This window comes from Daphnia pulicaria, chromosome 3 (genome assembly GCF_021234035.1).
Source record: "Daphnia pulicaria isolate SC F1-1A chromosome 3, SC_F0-13Bv2, whole genome shotgun sequence".
Taxonomy (NCBI): Eukaryota; Metazoa; Arthropoda; class Branchiopoda; order Diplostraca; family Daphniidae; genus Daphnia; species Daphnia pulicaria.
The window spans coordinates 9521194-9538427 of record NC_060915.1 but is presented as its reverse complement, the minus strand read 5'-3'; the positions used below and the strand labels follow the sequence as shown (position 1 = coordinate 9538427).

The following is a 17234-nucleotide window of genomic DNA, read 5'->3' as shown; positions in this document are numbered from 1 at the left end:
TTTTTCATCAAATCGAATCGCCATTGTTGAAATTGGCAACGTGCGGTGAGACATCAACTTGATTTTTTAGTGTCGGCTGAACGATCAGCAGCAGGGGAAAGTATATAAGAAACCTCGTGGCTGTCTAGAAAAGAAAACTAAAAGTGCTTATTGTTTGTGAAAGAAATCTCTAGCTCCAAGGGTATGAAGAAGAAGAAACCCTGGTATGTGTGTACTGTTCGAATTACAAAACTCAAAAGCTGCCCACGAAAAAAAAAAATATTATTTTGTTGTTTGTTCAGTGCTGTTCGTTGATCCGATTGTTATTTATTATCAAGCCCTTGGAGAAAGAGAACAACAACAGCAAATCGTGGCGAATTACGTGGTGGTCGTAACACTTGCCCAACGACTCGTCCATTCCCCAAAGGAAGGTTTCTCTCGGTAACCAGACAATCAATTATAAGTAGTAAGTGAACAATTACTATTAAACCTCCCATTTAAGCTGTTTTTTTTTTTCTGTGTGGGGGGGAGCTGGCAGCCATTGATCGGTTTCGGCCATGAAATACCTTCAGATGTAATTAATGGCGTCGTAAAATAGGATAAGGATAAGGTAAAATTAGATCTGGGATTACCAAAAACAAGTCGAGACACGTGTGTGCCACAGTAGCAGAATCGACCTGGATTGTTGTATTTGAGTGATGCAACAAAACTTTAATCATCTCCGTTGCTACAAGTTTGTCAATGTCTTTGAACATGACAACTCCATTTTCTTTTCTTTATTTTTCTTTTCCTGGAAACTAAATTACGTCAGTAAATTTATACCCTGCGATTAGTTTGCCTATCTTCTTTGTGCGGTTGCGTAGACATCGTATTATTTTCAGACAACGCCATTATTTATTTTGAGATCCAGTTTCTTTCTTTTTATTTTTTTGTTTTTTTTTCGTTACTGGAACGAACCCGACTGGACAACTATAAGTTTACGTCCTCGACATGTTGAATTTGAGTTAACGGTCTGTGAAAAGAACAGAGACTCGACTTTCTGTTGTAAAAATGACCTCAGCCGAGTCAGCTCGGTCGTCATTAAATTTGAATGTCGTCCGACGAGGTGAAGGGAAGACAAATTTAAATTTTTGTTTCTTGAAAAACTAAACTATACAAAGAATTTGTTGTTTCATTTTGGCGGCAACAAACACAAACTTTTAAATTTGGGCACACAAAAAAGAAAAATGAAATCGTAATAAATCTTGAGACGGACGCACATTTCGGTCGAAATAAAACCAAAGGAAAAGCAAAATATATAACGAACGTGTTGCCACTTTTCCCCCTCTACCACTTGTCATTTTTACTGATGATGTAGCTGCAACTATGTCTCCAGGCCACCACCGAATCGTAATATCTGTGAAACATTTTACAATCTCTGCGCACATTTTCTCTTCTTAAAAAGATTTTTTGTTGTTGTTTTAAATATTGACACGACTTGAGAATTTAAGTCGTTTTTTTTCTTTATTTCTTAAACATCTACGGACAGCGAAATTTGCTTGGGGCGTGAAACCATCTAGTTTGTAGCCTGTGGTCTTTATAGTAATAACAGTGATAATGATAATATCCACGACATTTCTATACTCGTCTGCTCTCGTCGTCCGTTTCACGCCCGTCATATTCATTACCCTTTCCACCGTCTTTTTTCCATCAAAAGAATCCTTGTCGTTTGAGAATTTTTAAAAGTAAAAAAACCTTGACATTTCATCTGAGAGCGAATCAAGTTTCAAATCGTTTCTCGAGATTCCGTCACGTCCGGAGTTTAAATTTAAAAATGAAAAACGCAGCTGGGAAAAAAACCAAGAAGAATGTTCGATCGTCAGTTTTCGTAATTTCTTGAAAACCGAATTAAGATCGTTGCGTGACTCGTCAAGTGAACTGTTGAACTAAAAATAAAAAAAACAATTCCCCCCTTACACCGAATTCGTGCGGTATTGCGGTTACACCAATGACTAGGGAGCTCATTATTGCGGAGGTACTTTTTATTTCTATATAGAAAGTCAAGGAGAAGTCGAAGAAAGAGTTGAGGCTTTTATGACGTCAAACCATCTCATCATCCATCAGCTTCTGCGGTTGATGGATGTCCATTGACTACGACACTCGGCGAACGGTTTTCATGGCAGCGCCGACAATCAGCAGATATGAAGAGGATGAGGGGGAAAAAATGAGTAAGAGGTGAACGGTTCGGCATTGAAACAGCCCTAGAGAGACTCTGCCTAACCAACGCACGAACTTGTTTAGAAGTCTATAGGGAGGATGGCAGAAGAAGAAGAAGAGGCTGGTTAGTTGGTTATATTTCCACGAAAATCGTAGGACGAGCGGAACGCCACATGCAACACCTTTCTTCTGCTCATCTTGATTCGACCAGGCCATTTTGGAAAGTGACGGACTTTTGGGAGCTTCTTCTTTTCCTTTTTTTCAGGCCCAGGGTTAAATAGTTGGGAGCCTCATCTTTTCAATTTCCCTTTTTATTTTATTATTTTTCTTGGATGAACGCGCTGCTTTTCTCAAACGTGGGCTGTCACGGAATCTTCGTTACAAGTCTTTCAAATCAACCCACACTCAGTTGAGACGGGGTTGTTACAAGCGCTTGTTGGTTGCAACCGATGGTACAGCACTTTTTATTTCTTCTTCTTCTTCTCATGGAAATTTACAGGAGTTTTCAGCCTTGAAAAGATTAAAAAATGAGAAGCCAAGGGCGAAACTCGGTAACTAGACACACACATGTTGCACAGGGCGTAATTGAATACGAATTATGAACGCATTCATTATATGCTCGTATACTCTTCTTCTCTATGCAGAATCTTCCACTCTTTTGCTTCTGTTGCACGCGGCTCCATTCGGAGAAAAAAAAACCAGCGTTATTATATTTGAAAGAAAGATGTGATCATCTTTAAGTGCTATTATAGTTAAAATGTTAAGAGAGAAAAAAAACAAAACAAATCATTTTCTTAAGGGAATGAATGATGATGATGATCATCATCTCTGACGTCTCATTGTATTTGATTCTTTTCTGTTCATTTTTTTTTCCAATTTCTCTCTGGGCATTGGCTAAAAATTATTGTACAAAATAAAATAGTTGTTGTGTGTGCACATTATATAATATATATACGGGGGGGGGGGTGTGTAGTGGAGGAAAAAGGAGGAGGAAGTTGTTGGGGTAAATTTGATATAATATTTGTTTGTACACTCCGAGGGTATCGTTATGATCACTGTTCGCCACACATTCTTTCTTCTTCTGGCTTAGTGAATGGATAGAAAATTCGAAGAAGCTGAAAAACAAAAAAAAAGATCGAAGCCAAAAAGAAAAAGGAAACCCAAAAATGATTTAAAAAATAAAAATAAATATTTCAGAAATTCCTTATACAGCCAAAAAATACTACACTTGTGTATATATATGTATAAAATGTGATGCGCGGGCGGGGGGACACACACACACACACACGTATGCGCCAAAATATGGGAGGCAGGAGGATGACGAAGGAAAGGAATATTATCATATCTAGTCGGGACAGAAGAAGGGACGACGTTTCCATCTTGTTGTGATCGTTATGTGTCTGTAGAATGCGCACGGGATGGAAGATTCGTATTTTTTTTTTCCTCCTTAAAAAAATATATTTTTTTATTAGCATAACACACGGCAGAAAAGAAATGGCCGATTCCATTTCTTTCGGTTGTTACGGTCGCACAGCTCCGAGAAGCGGCGCCATACCATTGAAGAAAAAAAAGCCACAAAACCAATACGTCATTCAAAATGTTTCTTTGAAAATCTCAAAAAAATTTTGAATGATTTTTTTTTGGTTGGCCGGTTGAAACATCATCATCATCATGGTTCGATGTTGTGTTCCTTCCCTTTTGGACGAGGTCCAAACAGGACCGAATTGGGACCCCCTTGTATATTATTTTCCCTTTCTCTCTGAAAAGTGAGAGAACCGCAACAGACAGAATATTCGTACACACAAACACAAAAAATACATTTTGTCATTTCTTTTTCATTTGGGTTAACACAGACAAACAAAAAAGTGAACAAAATCCTATTTTTGTTTGTTTGTTTTTTTCATAGTAGATAGAAAAACGTCGAGGTCGGCGGATGTTCGCCACTTTCTCCCTCCTCCGTTGGATCACGAATATTTTTTTCTTTCTTTCCGAAAATGGTCATCTGCCGCTCGTTATTTTTGCGGCAAACAAAAATATTAAACAGAAAAAAAAAAACGCCAAAAAACCACAGACAGTTGCGCGCGAGCGTTCACAAAAGAAAAAGCAACAAAATTTTTGTTTTTGTTTGTCAGCCGAGAAAAAAAAAACACACACACACACACATATTCGTGATGAACGATTTTGGTGGCCCATCAGAAAGCTATATAATATTCCCTTCGTTTCATCTTTTTCTTTCTTTTTTAACGGAAAATTTTTTGTGCCGTTTCGTTTTATATTTTTAAATATTATCATGACGAAATAGTATTCCTCGTTTGGGGTTTTTTGTTGTTGTTGTTGTTTTCCTATAGGAATGGTTCGACGTAGTAACGGACTTGATTAGTGGAATGGTGGTGGTGGTGGTGGTGGTGGTGGTGGTGATGGTGCAAACGGGCGGGATCACCTGGTAGAGCCGACAAGAGTAGGGACTCGCTGGAACGGCAGTTGAAGGCGTTTGGGGCGTGAGTGGCGTGAGTGGCTTTGTTGATCATGTGCCGATGTTTCACGTCCTTGGGTTTGAGCATGTTTTTGTGGTTGCTGAGCAGCCGACTCGGCGTCAGGATCGATTTTTGCGTCAAACCGCTGGCGTCTAGGAAACGGTCGAATTGGACGCCCGACGTCGGAGTCGCGTCGCCCAATTGCGGAAGGATCTGAACCGATCCGGCTGAGATGCTCAACGAGGTGCAGTCGCCCAGACCGTTGTGCGGAGGTGTCATCTGCAAACTGCTTCCGCCGCTGCTGTTGGCGCTGCTGTTCCACTCGGCCCCGTCGCCGCTGCTCCGGTCGGGCGTCCGCGGAGGCGTCGTTGTCATCAGCGTTGATTCCGGGCAATGTTGTTGTTGTTTCTTTTGGAATAGGTGTTGTTGCTGTTGTTGCTGTTGCTGCTCTTCTTCTTCCAGACTGTCCATCAGATGGAATTCCTCGAAATTGTTCCGCAGATCCATTTCGTCCACTACGCGATCCGCCGTGGGCGGATCCCGGGGACTGGGATTGGGTTCTGATACCTGGACGGGCGTTGGAGTGACGCTCATCCGGACAGGTTTCCGCTTCTCGAGCGTGAAATATCCGTGATCGTTGACGGAATCCGTCCGGACGATTGCTTTGCTCCCGGCGCTGGTGACTGGTGACGTCTGTGGCGGCTGGGCAACGACGGGAGTCGGAGCGACTGACGCCAGCAGACGGGCCGGCTTCTTGGGGATCTCGGGTTTCTTGGTGACGGCGGCCGGCTCGAATCGACGGACCATTTTCGTCACCAACGGCGTCTCCATCATTTGTTGTGGGTTCATCGAAACCTTGTGCTCATTTTGGGCGACGTTTTCCTTGTTTTCCGGGTCGAGTTTGGCCATTTTGGAGGCGGCCGGATTGGAAGCGGCCGACAGATCCTCTGGATCCTGGTTGGCGGCCATCAGGAGCTTGCGATTGGCCTGTCTCAGTTGATCCAGTTCGGTCGATTGCGTCCAGATGATGTGATCCTTTTGCCGGACGATGTCGACGACCCGTTTCTGCTCCTGCCGCAGGAGACTCTCAAAGTGCAGCAATTTGCGGACGATGGACTGGAGTTGGCCGTCTTTGAGAACCCGCAGCATTCGCATTTCGCGCTCTTTCTCCTCGACTTTGGTGGAACAGGCGGCCACCAGCTGGCGGGCCCGTCGGCTCTGCAGTCGCAGCTGCTCCCGCGTCAGCGCCAACTGCTCGCTCGTTTCCTTCAGTTCTCGCTCCAGTTCTTCGATACGGCCCTCCATCTGCTCATGAATCAAAATTTAAAAAAAAAAAAAAAAGAAAAAAAAGAAAACAGTTTATTATTTAAGTTCTTTTAGAAGGAAACATCGTGCATTCTTCTATTTTTAAAAACGTGTTATATAGAGTCAGCAGCTCCTGACATTCACTAACCAATTTCTCGGTCAAACAAAAAACAACAAAACAAAAAAAAAACATGAACACAAAGACTTTGACAGTCGAGGAAATCCTTGACATCAATTGAAATTCTTTCGCGAATTTTTTTTATTTTGATTATTTTTCCCTATGTGTGTACAGGATGGAAACAAAGACCGCCCCTTGTGTGGCGTGACGGCTACCGCTAGATGCCACTGCGTCCAATTCACGGAATTGAAAAAAACGGGAGGGTTAAAAAAGGCGCCTGGTCCAACTGTTAAATCAATGCAAAGAAGTTTTCCCAGTTTTTACCTTTTCTTTGGGATTGAAAAAGGCACTTATGGTGGTAACATGAGTTTGATATCTCGAACCGGGACGATGGCTTAATTAAGAGTCGCCAGTCAACACAGATCACTAAAGTCCGTATAAGAACCGAAAGAGCTTTTTTTGTTCTCTACTTCTCTCTGGAAAGGAGTGTCACCTTTTTACGTGCACTTTTCCCAATTCGAAGAAAAGAAATGACAAATGGAATGGTTGTTGAAATAAACTTCAAAGAGAGAGAGAGAGAGAGAGAACGGGCATTTCTTATTGATAAAATGTTTGACATTTGCGCAAGTCTCGGCAAGCTGATAACTTTTGTGATAATAACCAACGGGCAGAATAATACTGGTTGCCCGCTGCCTTATTGTGCCCGGCGTCGCACAAGAACCTTGAAAGTTCATTCCTCGAAAAAAAAAAAAAACTAAAACTAAAAAATGATGGAAAGGAGGATTTCCGATGGGCGAAACTCCTTGGTGCCCGGCGCCAGTGGCGGACTGCGGAGTATATAGTCGGGAGGGATAATAATGCAAATTATTGATAGGTACGGTATAAAAAAAAAGAAGAGAGAGGACAAGGAAAACCGGTTATCTTTCGATGTATTTGTGCGTTTGCTATCGTCGTTTTTCGTGACCTTTTCCATGACGACTTTTCAAACCCATTTGTTTGTAAGAGTCTTGTGTCATTTTTCTTTTGATTCGACAAGTTAAAAAAAAAGGCGGCCTTGTATGTGCGCACACACAATAGCGGATGGGCTTTATGACGATACGACATTCATTAAACCTTTCCACCTGAGATAAAAACCCCCGTCGTCGGCGTCTGTCTGTATAGAAAAACGATCATTGCGATTAGCGTCGTCTCTTTCCAGTTTAGCATGTTTTAAATGTTGCGCATTTTTCTGTTCAACAGCAGAATTGGCTATTTTGAAAGTCTAGAAAAAAAACACCCTCCTATTCGATTGTCATTATATTTCTGGGTTGAAATCGATTGTTGTTTCTTTCTTTTTCCTCTTCTTCTTCTGTCGAGGGTAACAACTTTGGCCTAGTAACCGGGCGACATACTAAGAGAATGATTAAAAAACAAAACAAAAAAGGAACTAACAACAACAGAAGAGTCTTTTTCTTGCTTTAAATAATAATTCTTTAATAAGGCCTCCTTTATTTTTCTTAGGCTGCTTGCTGCTTGTCTATACACACCTCATTCCGCCCGGAATCAGCGTGCCGTAATTACGAATTCACCAAGTAGTAGTAGTAGTCGTAGTAGTAGACACACACACAACAAAGAGAGAGAAGGGGGCCAGCATCATCGCCACCACCTCTCTCTGTGCATGGCTCGTTTCTTTATCCAAAGAGACCCGTTGCCCGTGACTCTGGTCCGCGTCGTCACGGTGCGGGTCGCCTTCACGCACACTCACACACTGGGTCACGACAGACAAAAAAAAACCGGCAAGGAATGCCGCTCCTACACACCTGGGTGCCCCCCACACACACACAGGGTTCGGCCGTGCCCGTTGCGCCCATCTTATATATGTATGTATATACGAGATGTAAAAATAAGACAACAAAAAAATAATTCAACCGTTTAGGCTGCGATTCATGTTTTTTTTATTATCTGGGACGGTCTCCTCCTTTTTCTCCCCTCCCGATGGATGAGAAAAATGTTCTTTGCATTCGATTCAAGTCTTGTGGTGGGGGGTATGTACACGTAAATTATAGATCCCCCCCATTCTTCCTCCCGTGTTCCAACCGCCGAGGTGATAAGATCGCACGAAGCAATAGGTGACCCGCATTCTGATTAGTGTCGGATCAACTAGAAGGAAAAAAGAGAGGGAGAGAGAGAGTTGCTTAACACGTTTAGATTAAGAAAGAACAAAAAAAACGAGCCTCTCTCTAGCGCACAGATTATGAAAGCAGCAAACATCTTTTCGGGGTCGTAGTAAAGTGAAAATATCAAAAACTAATCCACAAGCAAAAAAGTTGTTTTTTTCTCTTCTTCTTCTTCCTTTAACGAGATGAAACGCCCTAGATTTTTCTTTTATTTTGATATTTTTTTGGTTTCCAGGAGCCCAACCCCTTTCCCATCACATCTCGCAAGATAGATGTATAGCCTATAGCCTATCGTTTCGGCGTTCATGTAAACACCTTGACGCTAAATAGCCATCGTGACCGGAGAGCCCAGTCAACTCGGGTATCCACCTATAAGCTCTCGGTTGGATGATGGAAGAATCCATCTTTTTTTTTTCATTTTTCTGTCTGACAGGGGAAAGAACATTTGACTTTCTCTTTGCTCTCGCCAGGGAGATGTTCAAATTCGGACCCTCAAAACTTTTTTCGTCTGTTGAAATTCAAGACGATTGAATTGCGACTCTTGGCAGACAGTTGGAGGAAAACTCACAGGTGGATAGACAAGTGGAATGCCGACTCTATAAAAATGAAAAAGTCACCGCTCCGTGAAATGTGCTGTGCGTTGGCCATTTTTCAGCTCATTATGCTCGTTTCAAAAGCTCGGAATTATTTCTTTTCTTTCTCCTTGCGCACCGCCTTGTTTTTTTATTATTTCTTTTTTCCACCCAGCTGGGATAAAATATCAAAATCGGTCGTTGGGTCTGCTCCAGTTCTAGAAAGATATAGTAAATTCCTTCCCAAGCGATTGGACAGGTTGGAAGAAGAAAGACCTTTCGATGAACACATACACGCGCATACACGCAAGTTTGTTGTACCGTAACGGTGGATTCAGCGTTCTATAATACGGCATATGTTTTAAAAAAGAAGACAATCTATATATTATACAGTGCCTCTTGTCATTCGACTCACCACCTCACGTTCTCACCGTCGTAACCTCCCGGATGGGTTTCAAAAAAACGAGAAAAACTCGAACGAAAGAAAAAAAAAAAAAAGGTACAACAAAGTCGTGTGTGTGTGTGTGTGTGGAGACCCTCTCTCTCACGCAAAGAACAATGAAGTGCCGTTACGACGACGACAGACCCGCTTCTTCTGTTTTGTTTTTGTTTTTTTGTTTTTAGTTGTTGTTGTCTTTTCTAAATGTTTTTGGGGCTTGACTTTTATTATGTAGGGCATATCAAGTCGACAGGTCTAACTGAAAAAATTTTCCGTGGAATTATTGTATAACAGACGTCGCCAGGACTATTTAGTTCCCCCCCGGTAGAGAAACGCGGCCGTGAAATTACCCCCGAAACAACATCGGAGCGCAAAAAAAAATAAAGTTTAGGTGTTCAAGGTGGTTGGTTGTTGTAGAACCAAATTCAATAACAACCTTGGGTTGATGAGTTGGCAGGAAGAAGGAAACCGAGTACACTACTTTTTTGGGGGTACTAGTTTGCGTGCGATTCGATCAAAAAATTGGATCGCTCGATTGAATGTTCGCACTGCTGCTGCTGCTGCTGCCCAGGGTTAAGTTAACTTATACGTGAGTGTGTACGTACATCTGGATGTGTGTATATCCTTGTTTAGTCTGTTTTGCGGTTGGCGGTCGCTTGGCAACGCCACAACCAAACACGGTCAGGTGAAAACACACACACACACGTATGGACAACTACCGCAGTGTGTGCTGCAGGTTCTTTTTGGCTGGCGGATGGAACCGAATCAGAAACAAAAAAAAACCCAAAAAAACAAAATCAAAGTGAACGGGGACGAAGGAGAATGACAACTAACTCGATACGGGGAGCGAGGGCCATGCCTATCGGCTCTCTGGACAAGTCGGGTTGATTCATTTGAATTTGAGAGCCAATTATGGCCCGAGGAATTAAGAAGCTCTGCAAGGAGAGGAGGGGAGGAGTCTTATCGTAACCGTTCTTCCGGTCTCCCTCAACCCACACACACTCGCTGGGGGGATAATAAAAATCCCCCAAAAATTTTTTTTAAAAAATAACAACCAACCATTTTGCCCTCATTTCGATGATCTCAACTTCTTTTTTGGGGTTTTGTTTGAAGGGCATCAACCAACATATTTTTTCTTGTTTCTTTCTTGCGGTTTGTTTCCGTCGCCGGTCGGTCCGGGTCGTCCTCCATTCTGCCGGTGCCGACGATTGCGCCGGTTCTTTGATTTTCATTTCCTTTTGTGGGTTTAGTGTATCGCGCAAATTATTCATCGACTTTCTTTGTATAAAGAAGAAGAAATCCGCCGTGGTCGTACACAATTTCAAGTCACAACGGAAGCCGTTCTTGCGGCCGCGATCGAGTCATCAAAAACCCGCAAATCTTCCCGTCATGTTTAGAAGGGTTGTAAAAATCAGTTTTTTCGATCATTATTTCGCTTCATTTTCATATTAAAGGCGCCACAAAAATTTTTCTTTTTTTTTCTTTTTTTATCGTGTGCTCAATTAACTCGTTCGTTAAAATAATTTAAAAAAAGAAGAAGAAGAAGAAAAATTTCGCTCGTTTTCTCTCGACTCCTTTTTGTCGAGTTGGAATGGAAAAGGGCGTGGCTTTATGGGCGGCGTATCGTCTCGAAATCTGTCTAGGTGCGTGTGTGTGATTATTAAAAAAAAAAATTATCCGAATAGACGCGCCATTTTTTTCAGAATTTAAAAGAAAAAAAAAAGTTTCCATTTTATTCTCTCCCTTTTTTATTAATCGAGGTCCGTGACACACCGTTTATTGTGTCGGCCCCCTGTGCGTGATGAAGCAACATTGGCCGAGTGTTGTAAAAATCCGGCGCTCTCGTAACAACACGAACGATACATCTAGGCGTAAGTTGTTGTTGTTGTTGTTGTTTTTCCATATCAAGAATATATAGAAATGAAATACTTTTCTATATCGTCCCCGTGGCCTATTAAACGAATCGTGCCGTTATCGAAATGAATCGATTGTGTTTTTTTGTTGCCTTCAATCAAAACGCGGGGGCCTCCCTTGTTTCTTCTTCTTCTTCTTCTTCTGCATCCATCCCATTTGGCTTGGCGGAGCGTGTGCCCGTGTGTGTGTGTGTTCGGTCCGACTCTATTACCGATCATAATGCGCGGCATAAAAAGTCCGCAAAAAGAAAACCACTCACGCTTCGGCACACACACACAGGTGAATCGGCGTATTTTGTTTTATTTTGTTTTTTTTTTCCATTTTCTTCCAACCGTTTATTATTATTTTTGGTTTTATTACGCCGCTCGCTTCATTAGCATAATCGATTGCTGGCGCGCTGCCGTGACGACGAATTCATCACAAAAAGAAAAAAAAAAAAAATACCCATCGCCTGTGTGTGTGTGTGTGTCGGGAAGCGGCGGGATGATTCGAAAAAAATAAAACGAACGAACGAACGTCTATAGAGAGTGTTTTGTGATGTTCTTCAATTTGGACAAGGCCATTTTCTTTTCAAATTCTCTTGGCTGCCTCAAAATCTGGTGAAAAGCGGCCGTTTTTTCTATTTTCAATCTATCGACATTTTTAATGTTTTGCCTCGAATGGAAGGAGAGGGGGAACTAGTCGGGAATGATGATGAAAAATTACGAAATGATTTTGGGGGAAAAAAATAAAATAAATATTTAAAAAAAAAGGAGGCCGTTCGTTCATTATTATGACCATAAACGGTCGTCATAGTCTGTTGTTGTTGTTGTTGTAGGGGCCGGAATCAAAACAAAGGATGACCTCTATCTAAGCTTTAGGATAGGAGAGATGAGCCTATAGAACTACTGCGCTACTATTTCTGTTCAAAATCGTGCCGAGAGTGGGAAAGTCGCTTCACTCGGATCCAATTTGTGTCTGTGTGTGTGTTCAGTATCTTCCCAATTTCTGTTTTTCTATCAGCATTTAATATAATGTTGCGGGCTCTAGAAGCCCGGAGATGGCATACAATTCATCACGACTCCCGTCCGTACATGTCCTCATTTTCTAAATCTAAAAAAACTTTTTATTTTGTTTAACCGAGAGCAGAGAAAATTGAAAAACGTTCAACAATGGAAAAATTTCGAAACGGCAGACACACAGACTCTTGCCTTACTTGGTCACACACAATTTTCGGGCGGGCATTTAAATTTATAAAACAGCGTCGGTTTCAAGTGGATTATGCGTATGCATTTTTACATATTTTTTTTTTCAATAATGTCGTGGTGGCCTTTGTTGTTGTGTTTTTCGATATTCCCCCCGACGAAAATACTTGACACACCCCGACGAGCGCTGACCGGACATCGACAGCAGGTGCACGTGCTTCAACTGTTGAATATAGCCGCAGCCATTTTTCTTCCCAAAACTGGCCGTGACTCGTGGATTTCTTATTTATTTTCTTTTGTTTTGTCTGGGACGACAACAACAACGTGACGTGTTCAAAGAGTTGTGTGGGGGGGTTTTGTGTTTCATCATCGGCCGAATGAACCGATCGCAACAGAGAAAAAGGTTGGGTTTTAAAACAAAGACACACACAATAAGACAAACGTCAGAGAAAATCAAAAAATTGTTTTGTCAGGTGGCTGGGTGACTGGGCTGTCGATACATTGGAAGGATTGGCCGATCCTTGTATGGCCCAGCAGCCAGAGAAATTACGGTTCTCGGTATGATAGAGAGAGAAAACTGCCTTATAGTTTGGCTTCCCTCTTTATTTTTTGAATAACAGCCGCACAGCAGTCAGTCAGTCAGTCAGTCCCCCAGGTTTTCTATATCTCCATATGCGCTGGTGACGTCAGTATTACACCAGACCTCGATCAGCTCTTTTTATTCGCTGTGTGGATTATATCAGCTGTTCCAATCGACACAATCCCCCCTCTCCTCATAGAAGAAAAAAAAAAGAAATTTTAGAGGGGTTTACCTTGAGGATAGGTAATAATCTATCGATACATTGGCCTCCGCTTCTTCTTTTCTATTTTGAAAAAAAAAAAAAACCGTTTGGTAACCTCGTTCTTCTTCAGACACACACATTTTCACCGCACACGGGCATACAAACCAAAAACAGAAACAACTCATCAAATCAGCTGCAAAAAAGAAACGAAAAAACACGGAGAAGAAGAAGAAATGAGTTTTTCGACGATTTAGAAAAAACAAAACATTGTCGTCTCGTCAGAGTGTGAAAGGTGCTGGTCGGTCTCTCTGCCGGCTGTGTGCTGCAACTCCTGTTGTCTTCCCACACCATCCTCGCGTGATGATGGATGGGGCGGCAATCATCCAGCTGTATTATACTGGCCTCAATATTTTTTCTTCGCTTTTTTTCCTCGCTGTTCTGTTGTTGTTGTTGTTTTTATGTTTTTCTTTTGTCGTATGTACACGGGGGGACCAAGGCGACGACCCGCCGAATTTTTCTGCCCGTCGACCGTCATCATCATCATCATATTTATTGTCTACGGCGCTCGGCCGACTTATTTTCTTTTCTTTCTCTCCTCGCCATTTTCCAACATGTAATATGCAAACGTTTGGTCGGTTGGGGGGGGGGATTCGTTCGGGCGTGAGGAGCGGCTCACATCAAGTTCGCCACCAGATGTCTTTTTTCTATCCAGCAGCAAACGGCTCAGGGGTCAGACGAAAGCCTCCAGCCATTGGCTTTGGTGTGTTTGGTGTCGTGTCTGTGATTGTTTGTTGCACGGGTTATATATCCGCACACACACACGGTTGCAGCCGTTACGTGAAAGAAAAAAAAAACGAACTCGGCCGTATTGGAAAAAAAAAAAAAAATGAAATTTCTTCTTCCAGCGGGAAAATTTGTTTCTCTATAGGAGAGAGGGACCGAAGAAAAGGGTCAACGCCTTGCAGCTATTTTCATTTTCGCTTCTTCTTCTTCTTCTTCTTGTTGTACAGGTTGTCCTATACCAAAACCCGAGACAAGTCAATGGGATTCATGAATCCTCTGACATCCTATTCCCTTTTTGAGACGGGCGGATGGTGGCCTCGATTCCGGACGACCGTTCCATCTCTCTCTCTCTCCTCTTCTCCTTTTTTTTTGTTCAATTCTTCCTTTTCTTTCTCCTTCCTTCGTAACAACATTTGGAACATTTAAATCTTTGTATTATACTTTTTGCTAAAAAAAATAAGAATAGCCAAGCTTCTTCATCTGCATCGAAATAGTCAAGTGCGTCTGTTTTTTCCTGATTTATTTTCATTTTTCAAAGAGAAAAGAGGACAAAAAAAAAGGAGAGCGATGAAGAAGAGCCTGGAGGGGTCGAGGAATGAAGGAGAATTATAAGTGAATATTTATATTCCCGAGTTGAGCCGAAATGCGGCAGAGTGGAATGAATAATGGCCTAACCGTTCAAGAAAGCGGGACGACTTGCGCTCGATTTCTTTTTGAAAAAAAGAAGAAGAAGAAGTCGAGTTAAAAGTACACCTGAATTAGATATCACATCAGCGGTGCTTTATGACCGGGAATCTCCACGTCGCAGAAAGTGCAACAACAATTCAAACGCGAGTTTCTCTCTCCGTTGATGGCCGACTTGATCACTCTACCGTATACCGGTTAACTTATTTTTTGATAAATGATTAGCCAAGAAAAGAAATTTCTAATAATAAATTGTATTGCGTTATTTTTAAAGAAAACCCTGGTGACAAACAGTCGGAGTCTGTTACAAAAAAAAAAAAAAAAAAAAAATAGAAAACGGCCTTCTCTGTACATGGAGGAAACATCTGCTGAAATATCACGCGCGTACAACTCTCCTTCCGGAAATTTGATCTCCCCCCTCCATCTCAAATCCGCCGATGGAAAACTCTTTGGTTCGAGCATCTTTCCTTATAAAGCTCTGAAAGCATGTGCTGTTGCTCGTATATATGTGGTACTCCCAATCTCCAGACTTTTTAAGAGTCTGCACACACATGTCTGTTTGTCTGTGTGTGTGTGTAACGTTCGAATTTCAAAAACTGAGTCTGGGGCGGACAATGGGCGAATGTGGCGCAGCTGCCAATGCTCCATTGATGACGAGGGGGGAGCAGCGCTTATTTTTCCAGTTCGGTCGGAGAGAAAAATGTTGAACCGAGGGGGCCAGATGGGTGGCAAGGCCGGAACATGGATCGCACAACGGCCAAATATATAATAATTGTCCAACGGACATTTTCTCGGATGATTCACATATTATATTCGATCATGATTTCCTTTTTTTAATTCAGAGTTTCATATATAGTTCTCTGCCACAACAGACATTTTCGACCCCAAAAACTTTCAGTCAACGGATATTCTGGTTTTTGATTTTTTGGGGTTCATAACGACAATCATTTCACAAAGTTCACAAGAAAAAAAAACCGATGAGCTCCGGTGATACGATGACCTACATTTCAACCGTTGGCTCTTCCTATCTGTATTTCGGTTGCAACGGTGAAAACAACCCCAAAAAAAAGTGGAAAAGATTTTGTCGAACCGACAAGAAAAACTTGGAACAACCGAAAAAACAACTGATCAATCGTCACGACTGATTTCGGTTTGAAATGAAAACAAGTCAAATTTTTTTTTCTCCCGAAATGCCCAGAAAAATAAGTAGGAAGAAAATGAACACACACACACACAAGTCCTCTTGTGTGCACATGAAAATCAGAAAAAAAGAAGCCCACCACATCCGCAGGCGACCGCAACTTCTCTCTCTTTTTTCTTGTGTATCTATATACGAGAGAGGAGACTAGGAAAAAGAGATATAGGTCGTGTAGGATGTTGTATATGTTGTAGCCAGTAAAGAAAAATAAAAAAAAAGATGAGAGGAGAGAGAGTCTGAGAGATTCAACAAATTAAAGAAGAAAATAAAAAAAACCCAGAAGGAGGAAGTTAACCCTAAAAGAAAAGAGAAACACACACACACACACCCATCTCATCTCGCAAAGGATTTGATTTGATTTGTACCTTGTTTTTGACAGAAGAATGTTGAAGGTGAAGAGAGGAGAACTGTTGGCTATAGTTGTCACATGCACACGGCAAGGCACCGGTCGGGTGGATGCGGTTTTTTGGGGATATCTTCTCTTGGTCGATGGCGATATCAAATGTGGGTTGGATTATTCGGCAGCCGGTGACGGACGGATCAGCTGGGAAGAGAATCACAAAACGAGCGATGGTTCACTTCTGTGGACAGACGGCGCACAGATGCACAAGAGAACCGACAAAAGCTGGGCAGCAGTGTGTGTATGTATATATGTGAGGCGCGTGCGGGACTCCCGCAAGTCACGGCACACAAAACAGCTTTAGTTGTGGCGGCTCTTCTTCTTTTTTTCTTCCTTTCGACAAGGAAATTTGTAATTTTCCCTTTTTTTCTTCTTCTTTTTCAGTGCAGAAAAGCTCAGCTCGCAAGAAGAAAGATGTAAAGAATCTGTTTTAATGAAGACCAATCACGCTACTAGAAAACCACCGCAGTGGAAATATAGCACACACACAGATACACACGCACAGACACACTGGCACAAAACACACACACACAATCGGTCGGCTAATGAGTATTGACCGTCTTTTTTTTCGTTTCTTCTTTGAATTTTTCTGTAAGGATGCAGAAAAGATTTTTCGTTTTGTTTTTTTTTCCTGCCGAGTCGTTCCACTGACTTCACTTTGGCCTACTGTCCGACATGAAGAAGAAGAAGTTGACGCTGTGATTTCTACTAGGAGGAGGCTCAAATTGATAACGGCCAAAATGAGATTGTTCACTAGCGTTGGCTCTGATTTTTGAAAAAAAAACTACAAGGGCGATGAGTTTCTGGGGGGGATGCTCACAGGTAAAAAGGAAAAACGGAAAAAATTGCTGGAGAGTTACTTTTGGGAGATAGATGCCGAGACACGTCCGTTGACGGACCACGGACGCAGGTAACTGAACTGTGGCCCTGGCTGGCACTTTGAAATGTTTGTAGGTATCTCCCCAGCCCCCCACGCCAGAGCACACACCTTTTGGGAGGGAGAGAGGGGGGAGGGAGGAGGAGGCAGTACATAGAGAGAGAGCCGGAGGA

General features: G+C 42.2%; 1 protein-coding gene and 1 long non-coding RNA gene across 4 annotated transcripts; one reads left to right on the top strand and one right to left on the bottom strand.

Moving 5' to 3' along the window:
• The first annotated feature begins 94 nt into the window (after positions 1-94).
• Positions 95-7950, top strand: LOC124329286. The gene is made up of 3 exons (XR_006916733.1): positions 95-203; positions 318-445; positions 7573-7950. It is a non-coding gene; the product is annotated as an uncharacterized LOC124329286 (long non-coding RNA).
• On the bottom strand, positions 2998-17104 carry LOC124329108 (probable serine/threonine-protein kinase samkC). 3 transcript variants are annotated; one of them, XM_046788115.1, is made up of 2 exons: positions 16150-17104; positions 2998-5957 (listed from the first exon to the last, which is right to left on the bottom strand). In XM_046788115.1, the coding sequence occupies exon 2, from the start codon at positions 5952-5954 to the stop codon at positions 4518-4520; it is 1437 nt and encodes a 478-aa protein (XP_046644071.1). In that variant the 5' UTR covers positions 5955-5957; positions 16150-17104; the 3' UTR covers positions 2998-4517. The 3 variants fall into 3 exon arrangements, with proteins under 3 accessions (XP_046644071.1, XP_046644069.1, XP_046644070.1); XM_046788113.1 differs by having other exon boundaries at positions 2998-5954; XM_046788114.1 differs by lacking the exon at positions 16150-17104 and adding an exon at positions 9845-10482 and having other exon boundaries at positions 2998-5954.
• Between the last annotated feature and the right edge of the window lie 130 nt (positions 17105-17234).